Source organism: Chionomys nivalis, chromosome 9, assembly GCF_950005125.1.
Source record: "Chionomys nivalis chromosome 9, mChiNiv1.1, whole genome shotgun sequence".
Taxonomy (NCBI): domain Eukaryota; kingdom Metazoa; phylum Chordata; class Mammalia; order Rodentia; family Cricetidae; genus Chionomys; species Chionomys nivalis.
Genome location: NC_080094.1, coordinates 32,710,533 through 32,734,808, shown reverse-complemented (window position 1 = coordinate 32,734,808; position 24,276 = coordinate 32,710,533). Strand labels below are relative to the sequence as shown.

The 24,276-nt window shown below is 42.0% G+C and overlaps 1 protein-coding gene across 1 annotated transcript in view; it reads left to right on the top strand.

Moving 5' to 3' along the window:
- The first annotated feature begins 7,184 nt into the window (after positions 1-7,184).
- The window catches only part of Pcsk2 (proprotein convertase subtilisin/kexin type 2), a 227,131-nt gene continuing 210,039 nt past the window's right edge, over positions 7,185-24,276 (top strand). The window contains exon 1 of the mRNA XM_057781757.1: positions 7,185-7,701. Coding sequence (XP_057637740.1) covers positions 7,528-7,701 — 174 coding nt within the window. The 5' untranslated portion in view covers positions 7,185-7,527. The remainder of the gene's footprint in view (positions 7,702-24,276) is intronic.

Sequence of the window (24,276 nt, the reverse complement as noted above, 5' to 3'; positions counted from 1 at the left end):
AAAAATGAAATGCCTTCAGATGAATATATCCAGCCCCATATGTGAATAGGTCATTACATGTTCTACCAAAACCTCATCTTCAATCCACTCTATGATTTATCTCTTAAGATTATCCTCGATTGAGGTAGAGCAGAATCCCTAAAATCAGAGGACAGCTACTCTGCTGTGGTTTTTTGACAAATCGCCGCAGCTAAAAGACACATGCTCCTTCTCTATTCATCTGTTCTTGCTGAGGAAAGTTGCCAGCTCCTCCTTGTGCATGTCTCCCTGGAAAAAAAATGATAGGAGAAATAATAAGGGCACCTTGAAGAGACTGTAATTATACATAAAGTCCTGTGGGCAGCGATGAAAGCTGAGATGACTTTGCCATCTCATGTGGAACTTGGAACAGGGATTCTTTATCCTTTCTTTGCCAGTGAAAGAAATGTGAAGACACATTCTGGCCGTTATTTTAATCATCATTTGAATCCTAGCTTTTACATAGGAGTAAATGACTACTAGCTTCCTCTCATGAAAATTAAACCTGGATTTGGGTATGACTAATATCGTAATCAACTGAGCAAACCTCCCATCAACAAGTCAACGAGCATAAGTTAGTGGCATGCTGCTCACTAAGGGCTACAGTGGCTGGTGAGTCCATAGGATAGGATGGTCCTTCTTAATATTCTCAAAGAACCACAATATCAAATGTTGTTCCCTCTGGCCAGCAAATGTGAAACTGGAGGGCTAGACCATTTCTGCAGCTTGAGCTTGATTTTAGTTAACACCTTTTAGTGTAGTTCTGTACCAAAACCTGTCTCTTATCCCAAAGCATTACCTATAACTGGGAAACAGATGTCAAGACACCAGTGACTATTTTGTGTTATCAGACATGAACAATGTGCTTTTCTTGAAAGTTTGTATTCTGGAAGTCTGAGATTAATATGCTTATATCTTTTCTAATAATGTAGAGAATTTGCCTTTATGTACATATCATTTGAGTGTGTTTGGTTAAACATATTCTAAAAACATCCATGGGGCAGAAGGAATTAAGACTTTATAGGTTGTTCAAACTAGAAGTCACAAACTCGGGAGACCTTAAGAGCCAGGTGAGGAACATAAACCACACAAATTGTATTGGTAATGTGGTGGCATAACTCAGAACCAGTTTCATGGAGTGGGGAGATCGAGAACCACTAAATCTAGTTAGTTGCAACTATAGCCAAATCTTTGCCTATACCGAAAGAAGCTCCATCCCTGAATTTTTACAGGAAATAGTCAACTTTTAAGGGGTCGTGACTATTTTCATAATCTTTGTGATCCACATAGGGACCCCTCCACATGGAAATCATTTGCATGTGTAACTTCCAACAGAAATTCATGTGTATGGGGGTGTGCTGTTAGAAATTAACTGTATTTAATTTCTACCTTGAACATGCATTATTTTTGTCCAGTCTTGGAAACTAAGCAGGTTCAGGCTTGATAAGAAGATGGATAGGAGAAATTAATACACTCTGAGTGGGATGTACATTGACAGACTTTTAGTACAAATGTTGGGTTTTTTTGCAGTGAACCTAGGACATTATGTATGGTAAGCAATTGCTCTACCATTGAGCTATACTCCTATCCTGAACAGAATTATGAAGCAGAAGATAAACCTACAAAGTTATTATAGATTGTGTCAGATGGCTAGTTCTAGAAATATCTGTTTGTAAAGATGTGCTTTTGCTTCACTCTCTTCAGAATCCTAAGACGATAGAATAGTTTCCCTAAAATAGACCATGCCATGTTTCTTCAAATCATGACAGGATATAATGTCAAAGGAATAAAAATGGTGTACCTGAGCACACAGCCAGAAGGTTGAAACTGTTCCTTCAACATGTTAAATAGCATTAGGTTCCAACTCTGTGCTCAGACTGATCATCATATTGGTTCTGGACAATGTATTAGCATTTAAAACATTCGGGCCAGAGTCAAGAGCATCAGAAAAATTATGTTAGAGTGGATCTTACTACCTGTGTTTGAGTTTTTATTTTTATCTAAAATTTTTCTTTTATTATCCCAGTTTAAATTTTCTAACAAGCTACTTTGTTGGCTGTGAGATATTTATCTGTTATAAGTAATTTGAAAGTCACAAGCAAAGGTTCCCTATTAAAGGCAGTTTCCATAACCCTTCAAATTGTGGATTGTGGAAGATTTCCTGCATTTCTTTAAAGATCAAGGGGAAGAAAAGGGAGCAAACACACGTGGGGGATTCATGAATGGATAATCACTTTCTACAGACAATAACAATGTCCCAATGAGCCCTAAGAAATAACTAATTAATTTTTCCAAGTGAGCAAACATTATTCTTTAGTTCTCTAGACCTGGGGAGGAATCTAAAGACAGTGACTAACAATGTGTTTCTAATTTTCCAAAGAAGATTAAAAGAACCCTTGGTCCTCATTGTTTAGCTACTTCAAATCCTATCAAAATAGTAGAAGCTAAATTAGCATAGGAAACAAATTTTCAATATCCTGGAAAATAAGAAAGCAAGAAATACTTTTTGTTTATGAAGAGCTGATTAGTCTGAATAAATCTGATGATTTGTTGGAAGTCACAAAGTGAACACCACCTTATGCTGTCCAGACAAACTGCTTCCATAACAGCAAAACACTTGACAAATCTCCAGGAATACTCCCCGTGGTATTAATTTAAGATGATTTAGAAAAGATGTGTTAGAAATCTGAAAACTCTCATCTTATAAAAAAAAAGCAACAGATCATTTAAGGGGAAAACATTAAATTAGTAAAAGATATAGGAATTTGTGATAAGAACAACCAAGTCCCAATAACTGTGAAGGAGTGTTACCTGAGGACATGATTTGAATGTGTCGGGCACCTGAATCCTGCACCACAGCAAATGCAAAAGAATTCATATCACAGGGAAATGTGGCACCACCTTGAAATATAAGGATTAACTGGGGGTAGGGAACTCAGTGTTGAGATCGAAATGTGGCAGAATTGAAGAGAGGAAATAAAGCTTGAGGAATCTTGAGTATGGGTAGGTGTGTTCAAAACAGGAAGGGCAAGGAAGGCTGAAAGAACATACCAGCAAGACACAGCAGCACACTATAACAGAAAATCTATGCTGCCAAGAGAAAGTGTCCATGCTGCGTTTGAAGCGTCAAGATGGATACCACAAAAATGGTAACACAAATTGGTTTAATCAAGATTGTGTAATTTTTTTAGATAGATATTTTGTAACTCAGGTTAGCCTTCAAATTCATGGTTGTCCTGCCTGCAGTCCCAAATGCTGAGATTAAAGATGTGCACCATCCATCTAGACGCAATCAGAGCTCTATTTAAATCATGACCTTAAGTGGCACATGCATGTTTACATTTCAGCCTGTGTAAGAGAAATCAACAGAAAATTGGTTCTCTTTTCTAGTGGTGCAAACAACAGACACAGGTCAAGAAGTCCTCCACAGGGATGACTCTGGTTTGCCCTCTTCCCCATCCCCAGCACAGCAGCAAGGTTTTCCTTGATCTGATAGTCTGTGGATCCAAAGTCTTCCCCCTAAAAGAATCTGAATACACATGGATGAAAAAAAAAAAAAAAAAAAAAAAACAATCTTGTCTCTGGTAGGTTTTGTTCTTCTAACCATGCATATGTGTGTGTGTCTACCTTTGTGAGGGTATAGCATGTGTGTGAAGGGGGTAGACATTATGAAATGGAAATATTCTGCTCCTTATATCCTCAATGAGAAGGTGGGGGTTGGTGGCCCATATTAGCCCTGTTGTTGCTACAGCTTCAAGAGAAAATAAATGGAAAGAATTCAAAGATCTTGATGGGCTTCATATCCAGTTCTGATGGTCAACACTTGTCAGTTATTTTCTCAGATCCACAAACTTAGGGACATGTAGGAAGGCTAGGGGAGATGTGTGGAAAGTGATCATTTAGCCATTGCAATGTGTGAGTTAGCATGCCTAGTCTCAACACCCGTGGAGCCGGCGATACTTTATGCCACACTATGGGCTTTACCATCTCTGAAAGCACAGTTTGGGATCTAAAGAATGACAGGATACAGGCTTAGAAAAAGTCAATGGTTTGACTCAAGTGGCATCCATTGACAATCACAGCAGACCTTACAGTGGTTTCTGGGTCACTCTGCTGCTGTCTCTCTCTCTCTCTCTCTCTCTCTCTCTCTCTCTCTCTCTCTCTCTCTCTCTCTCTCTCTCCTGTTGGTGTTCTCTGTCTAAATCTATTGATATTAGAAAAGAGTTTGAATGATAATACTTCTCTAGAAGAGCAAATTTGTGCACACTTGAATGTGTATTTACATTTCAAATACCAATCAAATATTTTAGCGCATTTCCTCCACTGGCTTATGGTACCATAGTGCATTAAAAATTTAGCATTTGCATCACAAAATTCTGTTTTCATTCTGCTGTGCTGACAGTATTATGATAAATTATATACTAAATAAACCACAGCAGACTTCAGGAGGTTGGAAAGCTCTCTCAGCAGCTAAGAGAACGTATCAGTCTTGCAGAGGACCTGGGCTCCCTTCTCAGCACCCACATGGCGGTTCACAACTATCCATCACTCCATTTTCAGGGGGGTCTAATGCCCTCTTCCTGACCTCAACAGGCAGCAGACACACACAAGGTGCACATACACACATGCAGACAAGACACTCAAATATATAAAATATTTTTTAGAAAAGACAACAGACTTCAATCGGTTATCCAGGTTTTATTCAGACTGTACTTGGTTTTATAGTTTTAATTATTTAAAATGTAGGCTTACATCTTGGTAGACTTTCTGTTGCTGTAGCAAACTAGACAAAACTTTGATATCTAAAAGAATTCTTGAGTTTCCAGTTTAGGATGTTAGGAAATCTAAAAGCATAGCATTGGGATCTGGTAAGGGCTACTTGCTATATCATAACCTAATGGAGAGAATCACAGGACAAGATAATAAAAGCTACCCAAGAAAAGTTTGCTTTTATGGCACTTCCACTGTCACTCAATAACTCATTAATCTATAAATAGATTAAAGCCCTTATGAGGGAAGAATCTTCATGATCCAACCACATTTCAATAACTTGACCACCTCCCACCAGCACCACCAAGGGAATCCAATTTCAATAGGAGTTCCAGAGAACACTAACCATGGTAGTAGATTGAGCACACACTGGCATTTCATCTTTGGAATTTGTTTAGGAAATGGTTCCAGAAATTAATACATAATCTAAATAGATGATAATTTCAGAGAGATTTAGCTATAATAGTCCTGCTATTTCCAAGCACCTATAATCTTTTAAATTGACTTATTTGATGCTCTTCAGGTCTGTTTTCTAAAGGCAACTTATATTTGTATCTCAGTTGCTGCTTTAGAAATTTTCTCCCCCATGGTAAGTTTATATAATATAGTTTTCACATTTGATGTCATTTTTCTAAAATGACAGCACAGGACAGGAGGAATCATGTGGTTATTGCTTCACTCAACAGAGACTTTGGCTCAAAATATGGATGAACTGTAAGGAAGACAAAAGGAGAGGAAGAATGGGAGGCCTCTGGGTCAGGTAACCTTGTGTTATGGTCCAATGGGCGGTGGGGCATGACATGGTGACAAAGGAAAACATTCTTGGCAGAAATGAGCTGGTGTGCGCAGCTCCAAACTGAGGCTCCCGGACTGGTCTGTCATTTCGTTAATAATCTCCCCAAACCCTGTTTCCACTCTGGAATCCTCTCTGCCACCTTCTTGATGCTTCACTTGGTTTTCTTAGAAAGGAAGTCAACAAAATTGAATAATGTGGTGTGCTGAAGACTTACAGTTTCCTGAAAAGCATCTCGCAATGCCTGTGTACATTTATCTGTCAATGTTGGGGGACAGCTATGTCAATGAAGACAGTGTAGCTTGTGTGATAAGCATGTGTTCATGTCCACCAATCCTGTGTTTCTTGTCTAGACTGTGATTTTTGTGCTAAAAGGTGGGGGGGGGGGAGTGGAGTGGATGTAGGTGGGTGTGGTAAGGTTTATCAATGTTACAAACTCAGTTTTTCTCTCTCTCCTTTCTCCTCCCACCTTTTTCTCTCTTTCCTGAGAAAATTCATCTTCGTGATTATCCAATTTATGGAAGGATTTTGAACTTTGGTGCCGAAAGGTAAACACTGGAAAATACTCCATAACTACAAAAGATTTAAGTTTCTTGGAGCAATGATCTTCATTTTCATACAACAGAATCTGTCTACTTCCTCACTCACACTAGAGCAAGAAGGGGAAGTCAGACCTCAGCAGTTTACTGGACCTGGACAATATGGCTGTCCTGCAGGCAAAGACACCTAGCAGGAATCCTGACCTAGCGCCTGGGTGGGTGACTACAGCTCTTTAAACTCTCACTCTTGGTCCTGATGCAGCTGCAAACCCGGGGTTTGAAAATCTGCCTCCTAGCATGAGCATTACGCCTTCCCCCTCTCGGCAGTCTCTGGATGCAGGTGCATCGCTGACTCTAGAAGAACCTCTTCTATTAGCTATCACAGGTGTGGGGAGAGCAGCCCGGACTCCCGCTGGACTGCCAGATGTTTAGTTTCTGGCCTGCTTGGAGGGGAAAAGAACCGGGAGAAAAGCTCCTTTCCACCCCCATGAGTCATCCCTGGAAGGATGCTCTTCCCAGCCTAGGATTTGCCCAAAGTGGAGGGGGCGGGAAGGATCAAATTCGTTTTGTTATTAGGAGAAAGGGAGAGAGGTGGGAGGGGAAAGGAAGGGAGAAAGAAGTGGGAAGAGGTAAGAGAGAAGAGAAAAGAGAAGAGAAAAGAGAGGAGAGTTGTTTTGCAGCTGAAGACTAGTAGGAAGAGCAACAGGGAGCGGCCGGGGCCCCTGCTCCCCTCGGGGCTTCTGACAGCCGTACGCACCGTAATTCCTTTCCCGGAGCTGTGCAGATTTCCACAAACAATGACATCACCGGGCGCCGGCTGCGGGTGGCAGCGGGGGGATTTTCCTAGGCGCGCGGCGGCCGGGCGGAGCAAAGGCTCTCTGGGGCTGGCGGGGGCGCGGACAAGCGGCGCCCCCGGGGACCCGGGCAACCAGCTGGGCGGGGGAGGGTTGAGGCGGGCGGGGGCGGGCTCGGGGCGGCCCGGGGCGGGGCCCACAGTTCCTCTAACCTCTATTGGCCGCTGGCGGTCGCACGTCACTCGGGCTGGCGCTCGCCTCCAGCCCTGTGGAATTGGAGCCGAGGAGGAGCTGAAAATGCAGATTTAGCATCAAGCACAGACATACACTAGCTCTTTCTCTCGGGTACACATAGCTCCGCACATTCGCACCCCTGCCAGCCAGCCCGGCTGCGCGACTCCTCGGCTTCCCTGGCAGCCAGCTGCTGGTGGACAGCGCACAGATTTGCTGCTTGTCAAGCTTCTCTTTTGCCTCTTTTGCTATAAAAAGATTTTTAAAAAGAAAAACAGAAACAAAAACTACATACCTATTTTTTATTTGCATCTTCCCTCCTCGTCCCCTTGCTCCACCCGCCTGCGCGCTTCGCAGCCCCACTTTTCACTCCCAAAGAAGGATGGAGGGCGGTTGTGGATCCCAGTGGAAGGCGGCTGGGCTCCTCTTCTGTGTCATGGTTTTTGCGTCTGCCGAGAGACCCGTCTTCACGAATCATTTTCTTGTGGAGTTGCATAAAGACGGAGAGGAAGAGGCTCGCCAAGTTGCAGCAGACCACGGCTTTGGAGTCCGAAAGGTAAGATATCTCCCATGCATTTCACATGTTGTTTCCAGAAGAGGGACAGCCTTGCGCAATCTCGTTGTAGATTTGCAAGTTTTCTGTCTTTTTTCATGCTATGCAGCTATTCTGCCATCGGCTCTCAAACACGACATTGCCTCCGGTGATCTTTCATGGGTTATGTAATTAAAATGTCCTTCATCTGTATTAGAAAGGTCAGCGAAATAATTTGTTGGTGTTTGACTTGGTGGGAGGAAAATAGGACCGCACCTTGCGTAGGATGCTGTGCGCCCGGGCTGCTGTCCGAGGTACCAAGTTCTCCAGGCAGCCTGGGGACAGAGGGATAGAGTCCAGAGCAGCTAGGCTTGACGTCGACTGCTTTGCCAGGGAAGTCTCCCCGCCCCCACACCCCGGAGGAAGAATAGTTTCCCACCGACATGGCTCAAAGATTGAGCGTTGCAGTTCACCCCAGTTTTCCGACCCACGCCTAGAGGACTTCCCTCTCAACGACTTTGGTCCTATCTTTTTCCCAGCGGACAAGAGCTTTCTGACTTGAAAACATGGACCGGATTCTCTGTCCAAAACCAGTGCAGAACTTCTGCGCTCTGGCCCCCGCCCACGATCTCCCACCCTCAAAGCGCACTCCTGTTTGCATAGTTCTTAATTCGCTGCTGTAGGACACCACGCCGCCAAACGAAATGGATTCTGAGGGGGATTCCCCACGGAGAAGTCGAGGTGTCCTCTCCTGATATGTGGGCAGCCAGCATGGCTTTCCCCGGAAAGCACGGGGATCCCCATTCTAAGAAGTTGTCCAAGTTGAACTGTTCGGGCACTTGGATAGGTTTTCGGGCTTCGGATGCAGCTGGCCACCTCTGGAGAAGTTAGGGTACATGTTCTAGGGAGAACAGAGGAGAAAAATGAGCTTGGCGGGGTGGGAGGGTATGCGTGACCCTCTTGTTCTTCCTGCGAAATATCTCTGTCCGAGATCTGGAGTGTCCTTAGGGGACCTGGCACTACCGGGGGTGGAGCGGAAGCGAGGATGTGAGAAGTCAGAGGGAGGGGATCGGAAGGTCAAAGATGAAGCTTGGTACCCATGGACCGGGAGGACGCCAGTGGGATTTTAGGCCCCATCCCCTCCCTCCTACTCTGACGAGGGAACAGGATCGAGAGAGCAGTGGGCTCTCTTGGATGGGCAGCACAGGCTGGTCTCCTCTGTCCGCACTTCTTATGCCTCTCGCCGGTCTCCCAGCCGCCAGGAAAACTCCTTCAGGAGCGCAAGACTCTCCCGCCTCCACTTACAGTGCAGCAGTGCGTTCTTCACCACAGCTGGGTTTTGGAAGCGAGTTTCACAGAGGTCCTGGAGGAGGCGCGGGTCTGCGGGTGGCGCGCGGGCGGGTCTACCACACAGAGAACTAGTTGCTCCAAAAAAAGTGTGGGTGAAACCGGGGAAACCAGACTCCTGCTGATGGAGCAGTCTGCTGGCCTCCCTAACTAGGACCCATGGAGGCTGTTTCTAAAAACACCTAGTCCTAAAGCAAGTGGACCCTCCCTACCTCACCCCCTCCCAAAAGAATGTTCAGATCCAGGGTCCTAGCACCCTTGGATACGAGTGATTATGGTTAGCTAATAGCTGACAGTGAGACTTTCATATGTCATAGCCCTTGCATAATTTCCTTTTTGAAAAAAAAATCTATCTTGTTATCAATTGTGTGTGCGTGCGTGTGTGCAGGCTAGCAGAGGCCAGAGGCATCAGATACCCCCGGAGCTGGAGTTACAGATGTTGTGAACTGTTCCATATGGGTCTTGGGAACTGTATGCACCCTTAATTCTGAGTTCTCTTTCCAGCCCACTGGGTGTTAGAAGACCCTTGCTGAGTGTTAACAGGACTTGTGGGTCTGGGGTATGCTAGGGAGGGATGAGGCAGGAAGATTCCTAATACTTCAGTACCCATGCAATCCTACCTGACGGTGCCTTCTGTGCCAGCTCCTTCTCCCAGGGAAGGTAGATCCTGTTGCAATGGTTGCCAATCTCCTTTCCTTCCCTTTGAAAACACATCTTTAGGATCTGATCCTAAAAACTTAAATGTAGGTATAGCTAAGTCTGACAATGGCTCATCTCTTCAATATTCCAATATGGTTGATATTTTCTGATGTGAATGAATAACTCAAGGAGAATTTAATGGTTGTGATGGTGAAGTTGACATTAGGCAAAGTATAGAGATAAGCTCATTGCTTATCAACAATTTGGATAGACTTTGAACCAAAGAACACAAGTATTTGGGGGTTGACTATGTCTTCCCATTCTTTCTTGGAGTGGACTCCACTGATTTTTGTATTTCGATATAAAGCTGAAATTCCCATCTGTGATAAACAGGCTTTCATTTTACTGTCTCTTTCATTATCTTTCTTTATCCTCTCATACGGCACCTCCTAACCAAATTCTGAGACTTTTGCCCTGATGCATATTCAAAAACTAACCAGTGTATGACAAGGTTCCACCACTTGAAGAAGCTTCATGGTGTAGTGCCTGCCCCCAGTGAGCTCTCTTTTCCTCCTTTGGTTCCATGTGCTATTGATCCATCAAGACCTGGACCTAAATCTCGACAGATGCCACAGCCATGAAGAGCTTTTCCTTTCCCAAATGTCCGCAAGGCAGGGCCATCTAGTACCCTCTGTCCTGTCCTCAGTGTCTCATGTAAATAAACGAAAGTCAGGCAGTTTGGTTTTCCACTGGGCAGTTAAGTATTCAGAGCTGACATCATCTGTATTCCTGACTTCCTCACCTTAACCAGCACACTGCTGTGCTCCAGAGCCCTTAGAGAAGTAATTAGCCAAGTTTATTCCTGTTTCCCAGGCACTGTTCTCTCTTGGTCTCACTGCATTGCTCTACGCTTATCCCAATTTTTGTCATTTGTTTTGCATTTTAAACCCCAAGACATCCTTCTCTGTGATTGCTCGAAGCTTTAGCAGCCCCCCCCCCAACTTTCTCATGTTCAATATTAGGTATGAAAGATTCTCAGTAGTTGGTTATTCATACATAGGAAGAGACAGCAATGCAGAAAGGGTAGCCTTCTGTGTTACAGGTTATCCCATCCTAGCCTTGCAAAAGGAATAGAAATATCAGCATCAACATTAGTTCTCAGATGAAATTCAAAGTTCTAAGGTATTAAGTAACTACCTGATGTTGGCAAAAGGAATAACCCAAATACTAATCCAATTTCACTTGTCCAGAAGCTACCTCCAGGAAGCCCTGACTGTCAAGAACTTTGCTTTGGAGGTACCATTTTGAAAATATGAAAAAAAAATCCCTTCTATTTCCTTCCTTTGCTATAATTGCCATTAGTTTGCTGTTGATATTTGAACATGTGTCGTTGACTACTATGCACATCTGTATACTTCTTCAGAAGATAAAAACTTGAATAGCCTGCCCTTTTCTACCCCTGGTGCCAAAGGTTGTGCTGGGCATGAAATCCTGGTAAAGGTTTTGTTCATGATTTAATGATTTCATCACTAGATTACCATCAGCAAATATATATATATTTCCTCCAATAAATGCGATAAAATTCATGTCGAATTCCTTTCTGCTTTATTTTGACCTGGTCCTCACCCCGAGGCATGTCCATCTGAGATGCTCTGCCTGAAGAATCAGGTAGTGACCAAGCTGACTGCAAACAACGCCTCCACGTCTCAGAACACACTGGGTGTTCTTGATTATTCTGAAATGGAAAATTAAAATTATTCATCAAAGTAATAACATTCTATATCAAACAGTTTCAGCCAGTGTGTGTGGGGGGGTGGGTGGAAATACATTGGGCAAAATAAGGAAAGAGCCAAGTTTTCTAAGAGTTAACATTTTAAACATTTTTGGGCATTTTTGTCTTATTGTAATGTGTTGGAGGTTTTACCCATGGAGGACTCACCCTGGGGTGCTTGCCCAGGTAACACTGCATGACCATTTTTATATGTTTAAGAATATTTTTCAATTCTAAAATCAAGCTACTAATAATTGTGCTGGCAGGTAATAAAAATAAATTTTGGATCATTGTACTTTATGACTATATAATTTAACTTATGAGAGAATATAATTTAATATTGCCACCAAATGAGCACACTTGTCATTGAGCACTGAAATCAAGAATTAATTACCCTAAGCCTCCCCTATTGCTTCATTGGGTACTTCTGAGTTTAGGCAAATATAAGCACTGCTTTTGGGGAATACCAAGTCCAGCAGGCACTACCAACTCAGGTGGCTTCATATCTGCAGACTCAATCAGAGAAGAGTAGAAATGTTTAAAACCAAAGGGAAGTCTGTCCCGAGAAGGTGGTTCTCACCTCACTGTTTCCCAAAACAATTTGCTTACTATTTACATTGCATTTACACTGAATTAGGTGCTATAAGTGAGTACAAATTATTTATAGTACTTGCAGAAGTATGTGTGTTGGCTATATGCAAAGATGACACGGTTTTATGTCATGGACCTAGTATTTGGGGTTTAGGTAAACACCAGGGATCCTGACACCAGCTCCCAGTAGATCCTAGTAAGCAACAGTTCTTGTATTTGACCAGACAAACACGTGCCTCTCTGTCAGAAATTAATAGGATGAATTCCATAAGTCATGCATTCATTTGGGGTTAGGAAGTGGTATTGGTCTTTTTTTTATTACTATGTGTACTGATGAGTTTCTACTAGCAGTTTGACACAAACTTAGGAGTTACCTGGAAAGAATGAGTCTCAAATGAGAGAGCTGCCTAAATAAAATTGACCTTTGGCCAAGTCTGCAGAGAATTGTCTTGGTGGTTGATTGATGTTGGAGGGCCCAGCCCATGGTGGAAGGTGCCGTCCCACAAGCTGTTGCTAAGTCATATAAGAAAGCTAGCTGCTTGCTGAGTGTGAGCACAGGAGCAGTGTTTCTTGGTGAGTTTTGCTCCAATTCCTGCTTGAGCATCTTCCTTAACTTCCATCAGTGATGGGCCGTGCCCTAGAATTGTAGGCAAAATTAACGATTTCTTTCCCTGAGTTGCTTTTGGGCTGCTTATCACAGCGACAGAGAGGAAGCTAGAACACTAGGTAACAAACCGCTACAATACACATCTTGTAGAACTGTGTTGAATCCAGGAGGTTTTAGCCGAGTCTTTTGCTATAAAGTCCTCAAAAGATAAAAATCACAACATCAGCCAGCAGTGTCTTTCCCCAGAATAGTGACAGTGACTTAACTGCCTCCAGGTGCACCCAGATTTCAGATGTAGGCCTGGGATCTTCAGTTCCTCATTGACTGCTGTTTAGAGCAAGGCTCAGCACCTGGAGGCCACCTTCGCCAACACACAGCTGGCCTTCCGCAGGCCTTCAGATGATGTAACCTTTCAAATATCTTCTTTCTGCAAAGGACCTGTCCGTTTCTTAGGTCAACCTGATTAGGTCAGGTCCAACAAGATAATTTCTCTTCTGATTTTTTTTTCCTGAAATACTGATTTGGCAGCCTAACTATGTTTGATTATTGCCTCAAACACTTTGTAATTTAATTACAGAAGAGAAATCCATCTACTTTACGGTCCGACCCCACGTTGTCTTATTTGAGGTAGGAGCTTATAAAGGACATCCACAGTGGGAAACAGAAGTCTTGGGGTATTTCTCAAAAGTCTGCCTACTACAGACAAGCAGCCACAAAGTCTCCCAAAGCAATTATGAAATGCTATGTATCCACCAGCCGTGTCTGAGGACTCCAGTTACTCCACACTCTCACCCACATTTGATATCTCACTCCTCCTCTTTGCTCTTAATCATTCTGGTAGAGTGTGGCCGGATGACCTTCCAATTGTCATTGCAGTTTTGTCTGGAGAATAGCTACAGTAAAATGTCCCCCAATACATTGCCCTTTGGATACTCTCTTATATTCAGCCTTTATTCAGAACTGGTCAGAGTGCTGAAAACAAGAGACGGAGTGCTCAGGCCTAAATGGGACATCTACTTTAACCCTGCTCTCATCAAGGCTCAGGGGATAGCAGGAAAGAGGAGGTAGGAAGAATGTCAGCCCCAAATGATGGAAAGAAGCGCTGTGAAAGGCTCTCACAATCGGGAACTCCCAATGGCTGTAATTATTTGTTTAAGACCTAGAAAAGATCAAGCTAGCCCAAATTTCAGGGTAGATGATCGCCAGATCTTTGGTTTTTATTAAGGAGCTTTTGATCGTTTCTGGGATTGAGAGAATTCCTCTTTTTGAAGATGTAGCCTCTGGTTGGTTTCCTGCTTGCCAATGGATGGCCCCCCACATGCACTTATGAACAGTACTAACTGGATTTCATGGGTTATCATAAACAAACAAAAAATGCCATGATGATAAGAGCAGACTTGCAGGGGACATTCAGAGAGCTGTAAGAGGAGAAGTAGGGAGTAGATATGATCATATTTCATTATATATATTTTATTATTCTAAAACGTTTTAAAATATGTTTGCAAAAAGCTAATGTACTGTGTGTGAGAACTAAGCACAGTGCTGTGTGCAGACTTAGATAACTTTCATTGGTAGTAGCAATGATCAGACAGTGGCCTAGTAACACCTTTTTTATGTTAATTATAAACTGGTTGGCTTATTAGCTCAGGCTAATTATTTTGTTTTTTTTATTCTTTTTTAATTAAAATTTCCACCTGCTCCCCGTTTCCCATTTCCCTCCCCTCCTCCCAAATATTGCCCCCTCCCCCCAATCCCCTCCCCCTATCCTCACTCCTCTTCTCCTCCCCCCACACCATTCCCTCTCCCTCTCGATACTGAAGAGCCGTCCAAATTCCCTGCCCTGCGGGAAGACGAAGGTCTTCTATCTACGTCCAGGAAGGTGAGCGTCTAAACAGGCTAAGCTCCCACAAAGCCAGTTCATGTATTAGGATCGAAACCTAGTGCCATTGTCCTTGGCTTCTCATCAGCCTTCATTGTCCGCCATGCTCAGAGAGTCCAGTTTCAACCCATGCTTATTCAGTCCCAGACCAGCTGGCCTTGGTGGGCTCCCAATAAATCAGTTCCACTGTCACAGTGGGTGGGTGCATCCCTCGTGGTCCTGATTTCCTTGCTCATGTTCTCCCTCCTTCTGCTCCTCATTTGGACCTTAAGAGCTCAGACCATTGCTCCAAATTGAGTCTCTGTCTCTACCTCGATCCATCGCCAGATGAAGGTTCTAAGGTGATATGTAAGATATTCATCAGTATAGGATAGGGTCATTTCAGGTTCCCTCTCTTCAGTTGCCCAAGGTACCAGCTGGGGACATCTCCCTGGACACCTGCGAACCCCTCTAGAGTCAAGTCTCTTGCCAACCCTAAGATGGCTCCCTTAGTTAGGATATATACTTCGCTGCTCCCGTATCCACCCTTCCTATATCCCAACCATCCCAATCCCCCAAGCTCCTCCCATCCTCCCCTTCTCACGTTTCTCATCCCATTTCCCCTTTGCCCCATGCCACCTCACCTGCAAGTTCCCAGTTTTTGCCCGGCAATCTTGTCTACTTCCCCTCTCCAGACGGATGACTATACGATTTTCTTTGGGTTCACTTTCTTATTTAGCTTCTCTAGGATCACACATTATATGCTCAATGTCCTTTATTTATGGCTAGAAACCGATTATGAGTGAGTACATCCCATGTTCCTCTTTTTGGGTCTGGGATACCTCACTCAGGATAGTGTTTTCTATTTCCATCCATTTGCATGCAAAATTCGAGAAGTCATTGTTTTTTACCGCTGAGTAGTACTCTAATATGTATATATTCCACACTTTCTTCATCCATTCCTCCATTGAAGGGCATCTAGGTTGTTTCCAGGTTTTGGCTATTACAAACAATGCTGCTATGAACATAGTTGAACAGATACTTTTGTCATTTGATAGGGCATCTCTTGGGTATATTCCCAAGAGTGGTATTACTGGATCTTGGGGTAGGTTGATCCCAAATTTCTTGAGAAATCGCCACACTGATTTCCAAAGTGGTTGCACAAGTTTGCATTCCCACCAGCAATGAATGAGTGTGCCCCTTTCTCCACAACCTCTCTAGCAAAGGCTATCATTGCTGTTTTTGATTTTAGCCATTCTGACAGGTGTAAGATGGTATCTCAAAGTTGTTTTAATTTGCATTTCCCTTATCGCTAAGGAGGTTGAGCATGACCTTAAGTGTCTTTTGGCCATTTGAATTTCTTCTGTTGAGAATTCTCTGTTCAGTTCAGTGCCCCATTTTTTTATTGGGTTAATTAGCATTTTAAAGTCTAGTTTCTTGAGTTCTTTATATATTTTGGAGATCAGACCTTTGTCTGTTGCAGGGTTGGTGAAGATCTCCCAGTCAGTGGGTTGCCTTTTTGTCTTAGTGACAGTGTCCTTTGCTTTACAGAAGCTTCTCAGTTTCAGGAGGTCCCATTTATTCAATGTTGTCCCCTTTTACATAAGGAAGCAGTCATGTGCTGACTTGCAATAGATCATGGAAGTAATCGACCCAAGCCCAATAACAATCCATCTGTGGATTAGTAATAGTCCAAGAAGTGGCCCAGATCCTGGATTTTCATGAAGTTTGTTCATCAGAGACCATGGTAATTGTTGCAGGTAGCCATTCTGTCTTTCTTAGATTTTGACTTGGTTGTGTTAGAGAAAAGAATAATTTCTATGAGGCTAATCCAAGCCACCAGAGATTCAGTCTCATTAAAGTAGTGTAGGAACAGATGAAATCTTAGTCATCAAACTCATGTCCCCCTTTTCCCTGATTTTCTGTTAATACACATTTCTCAGCCTGCATTATAGACAACTTTGACCATGTAACATTGCTAATTCATCTCATATAAGCAGAAATAATGTATTCTTGGCCCATGCCTGATGCACCAAAAGAAAAATTCCCACCAAATGATTCTTCACGTTCCTTTTCTTCTGAGACTGTATGATGTTGAGAAGAGCAACTCTGAAAGACAAATCATGACAGTAACAAAGTCACAAAACGAAGGGAGTCCAGATTTCTGATTGCTGACCAGGAAGACTTTCCACAGTGAGAAATAAACTGTGACGGTAGGGCACTGAGATCTGTGGGCTTATCTCTTTAGAGCAGTCAGAATTATCCAAGCTAGTATGCTATCAATAAACATCCTCTTTCTATGTTGCTAGAGTCAGTCTAACCTTATAACTAAACCAAGACAAAACACAACAAAAATTAATCTTCCAACCTTTGAGAGCTCCTAGGCTATCTCATGCTATCAGTGAACTCTCTAAAAAAAAAAATTCATTTGCTTTTTCTAGAAAAAAAACATAAAATTCTCTCAAAGCTCCATCCGCCTACTGCAGCCAATAAAGCTACCCATAATAGATGCTTAATACATACTTCTTCAGTGATGAGACTCATTGACAGAAGATAATTTGGTCATAAACACAAAAAGAATGTGCTGGAAGAAGTGCGGTTCCAAAAACTACCCCTGTAGGATCTTTTACTCTGTAAGGAAAAGTTCAGCCAGGAAGTAAAAGCAATTGCCAACCATCAAGTGAGCCATTGGCACACTTCTGTTTCCTTACAATTCCCAACTTAGGAATTAACAGTCGTGAAATGGAGGAGATCTTTGCACAGAAAAAGTAAAGTGTGTGATTAAAGCATGAGCAAATACAGCAGGAGAGAGGGTGGTGCTTCTTAAGTGAATGATGTAGTTCAGGGGGTCCTACAGCTGTAGACCATGTTCAACGTGCTGGTGAATGAGGCTGCAATTGCGTTTGCTATAATTACACATTCGGCGATAACTTCTCAGAGCTGCCCGGCTTTACAACAAGAAAAGGAAGGTTTAATTTTTTCTCTTGTTTCATCTCACATTTGCACCCAGATCCATCATTTAAAGGGCTTAAAAAAACCTTCACTTGCACATTTCCATTTTTATTGCAAACTAAATAATGTGATAGTCAAGAACGGGAGTTATATTTGACTTTCTTTTTGAAGTGTATTGATTATAAATCCTGATCATTGGTTTACAAGATCACAAATGGCTAAGGAGTCAAGAAAACACAATTGAGTTAATGCTGCTACCCTGTTGCGTATGAGCAGGTGAAACTAATATAAAAAAATACAGTGACTTAGCAGATTGGTTTTGTTCCAAAACTAATTTGACTACAATGTTTGGGGGAATGTGATGTGTTTAGATCTTCTGGTGAGTGTAGCCCAACAAAGTGAACTGTTACATTGTGTGTGAAATGATGCCACAAACTCTGGCACAGAGTAAAACGGAACTCAGGGCTTTACAAGATGTTGATGGTAGGTTGACAGGGACAGAAAGAAAAGGCAAGATCCAGGCCTCTCCACATTTATCACTTTGAAGTTGACATTAAGCTCCATAAACATCCATTTATTTTGCTAATTTTAATTATCTTTAAAAATGCCAACTAGAATAAATCCAATAAGAAGCATTTAAAGCATTTACTCAGAGGTGACCATTACCAGTCATGCCAACGCAGATATCTGTGTACGAGTCCATGGAGAGAAAAAATGAGCGCTTATTGAAGTGCAATCACATTGTACATACTGTCTTTCAGTTTTAAATCATCTGATTTAATCATTATAGACTATAGCAAAAGAGGAGAAAAAGAGGAAACTAAAATGATTATGCTCAAAGAAATTTGCTATATAAAGCATATTTTCAAATAAATTTCCATGAATTTAAGAAAAAATACTGCATATAAGATTTATGAGTTTGTTATTGCATATTGAGAAGAGAATACATAAATATCTATTTAGTTACATGCTTAATTATTTAATTGCATATTTCAAATTGTAATGAGTATAGACTCAGTGATTTGCAAAATCGGAAAATTAGGATCCTAGGACCTCCCCTTGCCTTACTACTCCTACTGATCAGTGTTTGTTAGGTATGTCATTTCAGTATCATGTCATATACAACTGTTACTTTCTATTCTACATAAAACTATAATGTATGGTATTTCTTACACTCATTCCATCTGAGATTCACTTCTAATTTCACTACAAATTATTTTTCCAGACTTCTTCAAGCCTAAGCTATTCATTCTCATTAAATTTTTCAGTTTCATTTAAAAAAAAAAAGAAGAAGAAGGCAGAATACACACAAAAGGAAATTGGACTCAATTTGAGATTGAAGGATTGAAGGCAGGAAAGGGACAGAGAAGTTCTATTTGTTAAGCAATTGACAAGCATCAAGTGAGCCATTGGCATACTTCTATTTTCCTAGAGATCCCAATTTAGAAATTAATAGTAGCAAGATGAAGGAGGTCTTTACACACATGCACCAAAAGTCTGTGGTTAAAGCGTGATGAAATGCAGCTGCAGAGGGGAACATGGGAATGGTATTGCCATGGTTTGGATAAGCAATGCTCCCACACACTTGTGTTTTGAACACCTGGTCCCTAGGTGGTGACACAGTTTTGAGAGACTGTGAAACCCTTGGGGCATGGTGCCAGCTAGTGGGCATGGGCCATTGGGTGGACCTTAGAGGATTTTTAACCCATTCTAGCTTCTCTTCCCTGATTTACTATGATGTGAAGAGAAGCTGCCTCATGTTGCTACCATGGCAGACAGAGACTCCCTGCTGCCAGTGAGCTGTATTTCCTGAAACCGTGAGCCAAAACGAACCCTTCCTCCCCTAGGCTGCTTCTGTCACATACTTTAACACAGTGACAAGAAAGGTAACCAGTACAAACATACACTTAGGAACTGTCATTATTTCCAAAGGACAGGAAATCAAAGGCAATTTTTAGAGTACGGGAAAAGAGGATGGGGCTTGAAGGGAGACAAAATTTTGGACACTGCTGATGGGAATTGGAGAGAGACCTGGGGAAGACATAATGATTTGTGGGCTGGGATGTGATGGATAGCTCTGGAGAAAGACACACAATTGACATCATAGAGTTGTTTTCTACAGAAACATTCAGATTGAATGTGGAGAAATAAATACTGACACTGGCGATGACTAGAGTTCTCTGATGTTTAGTGGACCTCAATGTTGTCCTGTCTGTAGAGGTATTTATATGACAGTTTCACGTATATACTAATTGATGGCTGGTAGTTTCTCTGACCTGGGACTGGCATATTCTCTGAGTAGAACATAAGGAAGAAGAGTTTGATATGCACTAAACTGTCAGGCCCACGGGACTCTGAGCAGCAGCCTTCGTAAGGAAGGTCAGCTGTGAATGGTCAAACGAATGGGGTTGCCAAATGCCAGTGGTTCCTTCTGTAAGTACGGTGCTGAAGGGAGGGAGGAAGTGGTTGGGTGTGATTGGGACCACTCTTCTGAACAAGGATGTCTAAACACTTGTCACACCACTGGCAGATTGCTACTCCACCAAAATATTGTGACATTCCTCACTAATTGAGTCTGTATTATTCTAGCTGGTTTATCCAGAATCATTTACATTTTCACAAATAATAACTGCAATTATAGTATTGCAGCCTGTCGGAAAAGGAAGAGACTTTTAGAAAAGTATTGGCTTTGCCCTTCATTTTACACATGAGAAGAAAGAGATTAAATATGCTATTTATGCTGTTTTATTTGTTATTTGCTGGTTTCTTTTGCTAGGGAATTTCATTTGGTTTTTTTTCTGTTTGGATGTTTTGTTTTGTTTCCTTTGTTGCATTTTTTTTTTGTTTTGCTTTGCTTTTAACATAAGAGTTCTCTATATAATGCAGGGTGGCTAACTCACTATGTACCTCAGAGGTGGCCTCGAACTCATGGTAATCCTTCTGCCTTGGCCTTCTGAGATCCAGGCACGAGCTACCACACCTAGTGCTTATTTGTGTAGTTGAGTACTTGTCTGGTGGTTTGGATGAGAATGGCCCCCATATGTTTCAATATTTAGTCCCCCGTGGAACTCTTTGGGAAGGATTAGGAGGGGTGTCCTTATGGAGGAAATATGTCACTTGGAGGGGCATACTTTGAAGTTTCAAGCCTTTCCCCATTCCCAGTGTTCTCTCATCTCCTGCTTATGGATCCAGTTGTAAACTCACAGCTGTTCTTGCTACCAGGCCTTTACTCCACCATCATGGACTCTAATCCTCTGAAGCTGTAAGCCCAATTAAACGCTTTCTTTTCTAAGTTACTTTGGTCATGCTGTTTCATTACAGCAGCAGGAAAGTAACTTGGAGCACATTAAGTCAACCTTAAGTCCTTCTGCTTATCAGCTGTGCTTTGGAACACCTGAGCAAGAGTTTCAGGATGAAGGATACTGTAAACTAGACCAAGTGACATTCCTGTGGGTGACTGGCCTGAAAGGCTACTAGTCACTTCGATTCATTGAGTTGATCATATCAGTTCACTTCAGACCCTCCAGTCTACTTTGTTGTGCAGTTTTACTCCTGAAGTGTTTATGAACTCTAGCTTTCTAAACAAAACTGCTCATAGATTCAGGAATTCTCGCAACAGCCTGTTGGATTTACCTTTGATGAAATACAGCCCAGGAATCTGTGACTTGGTTGTTAATTAAGAAGTTAGTGATCATTTGAAGTCACACTTTGTGGTGAGAAGAAGGATGGGAGGAAGAGGAAGGATAGGAGGAAGAGGAAGAATGGCATGAAGAGAATGGTTAGGTGCCAGCAGAGAGGTACTTTGGATGGTTACGTCTTCAGGGAGCTTTGGCATGAGTCCTAATTTGAAGCCAGCAGTGGAAGCTATAAGTACATCACCCCAGACAGTTAACTGGAAAAAAAGGAAAGAATCATTGAATGATTGTGGAAGGTTTGAATCAGTTAGCAACGAAGTAAACAAGGGCCATAGTCACACCAGGAGAGAGGGTAGAATATTCAGTTCATGTGGTAAGTGTATACTGAGTACATTCAATAAGCAGGGATGATGTAGGCCATGGAAATATAGACTTTGAGATAAAAAAAAAGTCATTGTTCAGTCCCTTGGGTATAAGGAGAAAATATGAAAAATGGAGAAAATATCAAGTCCCAGTATACACTTTTTGAGCCTTTGCTTAGTGTCTTAATATCAGTACTAAGTAAGGAGATTTATAGATGAGGATACAGGATGTATAAGAAAGTACACAGGGATCTTAAAAAGACTGTACTCTTTTTGCAACTACTTGTAAGTAGTTGGTCTGACTAGATGCTAAGGGACAGGGAGATGAGCTCAAAGAAGTAGGCTAGGGCCAATTTAAGAGAAGTTTCCTGTAGGAGGGAAGCCACTTGTTTGTCCTGTTCACTCAGAACCAAAATAACCACACAGAAACCATATTAATTAAATCACTGTTTGGCCCATTAGCTCGAGCTTCTTATTGGCTGACTCATATATTAATTTAACACATTTCTATTAATCTGTGTATCACCACATGGCTGTGGCTTACCAGCTAAAGTTCCGTCTGACTCCAGCAGGGCTACATGCCTTCTCTCTGACTTCGCCCTTCTTTCTCCCAGCATTCAGTTTAGTTTTCCACACCTGGCTAAGTTCTGCCCTGCTATAGGTCCAAATCAGTTTCTTTATATTAATAGTAATCACAGCATACAGAGGGAAATCCCACATCAGTTTCCCACCACAAGCTGAGGAGTTTGCATTCTACAGCTAGAGGGAGGCATTCAATACCCAGAAAGTTCAGCAGAGTGGCCATATACAGGAAATCCTAGCATGATCGATGAGCTAACAGAGAAAGGGAGAGGGACTAGATCTCAGCCTGTTCTGTTTGTCCCACAGAATCAGTCATATCTCAGCAGCAGACAGCACTTTCCTTTTAATAGATGATATTACTTGGAAGTCAGGTATTGTATCTTTAACCCCATTGACAATGGCTGATGACATCAATGATGTTAATTCTTTGATTAATTATTATCCTCGAGTCTCAATAAACAGCTATTGGAAGCAGCCAGTTACATCTATAAAGTTTAATCCAGCTAAGAACAAAATACATTTTAAAGGACAAGTACATTTTAAAGGACAGACTCTCATGCCTAAGTCAAACTTTTTAAAGAACAGGGGAACCAAAGAGCATCACTGGGGTACCAGCCTACCTTAGAGGTGGGAGGTTCCTTGATACACCAGAGAAATAATGTTTTCTGTAAGTTTTCCTTCTGGGATGCTAGGTGGATGGAAAGAAAGGCTAGTGAGTGGGGCCTTAGTCAAATACTCTCTACCTGTGTCACCACCTGATTGACATTATCCTAGACTTGATATGTCCATGTTCAGTTCTTAGGCATAAATCATAGGGATTCATAAATTGAGTCCCATGTAGGGTCTATACTCAGTATTAAAACAACTCAGTTTTTCATTCTGCTGTGCTCCCTGTTAGAATGAAGTGTGGTTCTAAAGCTCAGAGGCTATCATTCATAGAGAGCAAATGTTTAAGTGTGGTTCAGAAGTGGCCAAGGTTGGCTAGAGTAATAGGTTCCAAGGGTTGGACCAATGACTCCTTACACATTGATCATAGCAAATCTGCTAATTTTGGAAGAACATTAAGTTTTATTTTATTACCACATTCTTGTTAAGCCCTGTAGATATGAGGAACACTTAAAGTGATATATTCTACCAACTGAATGAAGAGAAACTCAACTTTATATACAAAGCTTATTATTAGTTTTTTGGGTAGATTGGTAAATTTACCTAATCTAATGTTGCCACTTAGCTTTTCAAAACATAGAAAACTCGTAGCATTCTGTCTCAAGTTCTACATGCAGAAAACCATCTTAGACCACACTAATTTTATGCAACCCCCTAAGGAATGCAGTTGAATGCTGTCCTCCATGGTAGCTACTTACTCAAAGCAGCAACAGCCTGCTTCCACTGGGCTCGTGTTGACACAAGAGCTAGCGACACCCTTAGTAATGAGGCTGCTTTACTGCATGAAAGACATCTGTTTAAAGAAGCTGTCGGGCCTTCAGTCCTCTAGCAAAATCATATTTACTTTATTCATCTAAATAATGTGGTGTGCTCGCCTTCTGTAGGAAATTATCTTGTGCTGCTTCTCATTGATTGAGTTTTATGAGACAGTATATGATTTTATGTGCACCCATATGCCACTCTACTGAGAATGGAATGTCCTCTTGTTGAGTGGTTTCAATTACTACATCCTTTTAGAGGTCTAGCATCATTGGATGTACCCAAAATATTCATTTCTTCGCCCCCCCCCACTTGCTTTATCATTGCCCAGCTATGCTCCCCTCCTAAATTGAAAGAAAAAAAGTAAAAAAATAAATGCCCAGAATAACTTATTCTAGATTCCACTCCTAATGCCTTGCTTTCTGTTTGAATAATTATAGCAATTAGAGTCCACTGAAATAAGTTATTTGTTAGTTACATAGACCTCTGTATGTGAATGTCCAGACACAAGTGAGTGGTAAGCACATTGCATGTCCAGAGATGACTCTTGTCCTCATTTTGTAAGTTCACTGTGAGGCAGGTGTGGTCATGACTGTGATTGTGAACTTGTGCTCACCACACTTAAAAGACTGTACTACATCAAGAAGCACACTGAAAACCATTGCTGAAACACCTGACATTAGCCTGCTCCTGAGAACAAACCCCTACTGAGGAGCAGTATAAAATAATTACCTGGCCTCTTCAAATCTGAGGAAGCAATAAAAGACAGACACTCTAAGGAACTCTTTGAGATAGGCAAAGAAAGAAAAACAGTAACTCTGTGCAGCAAG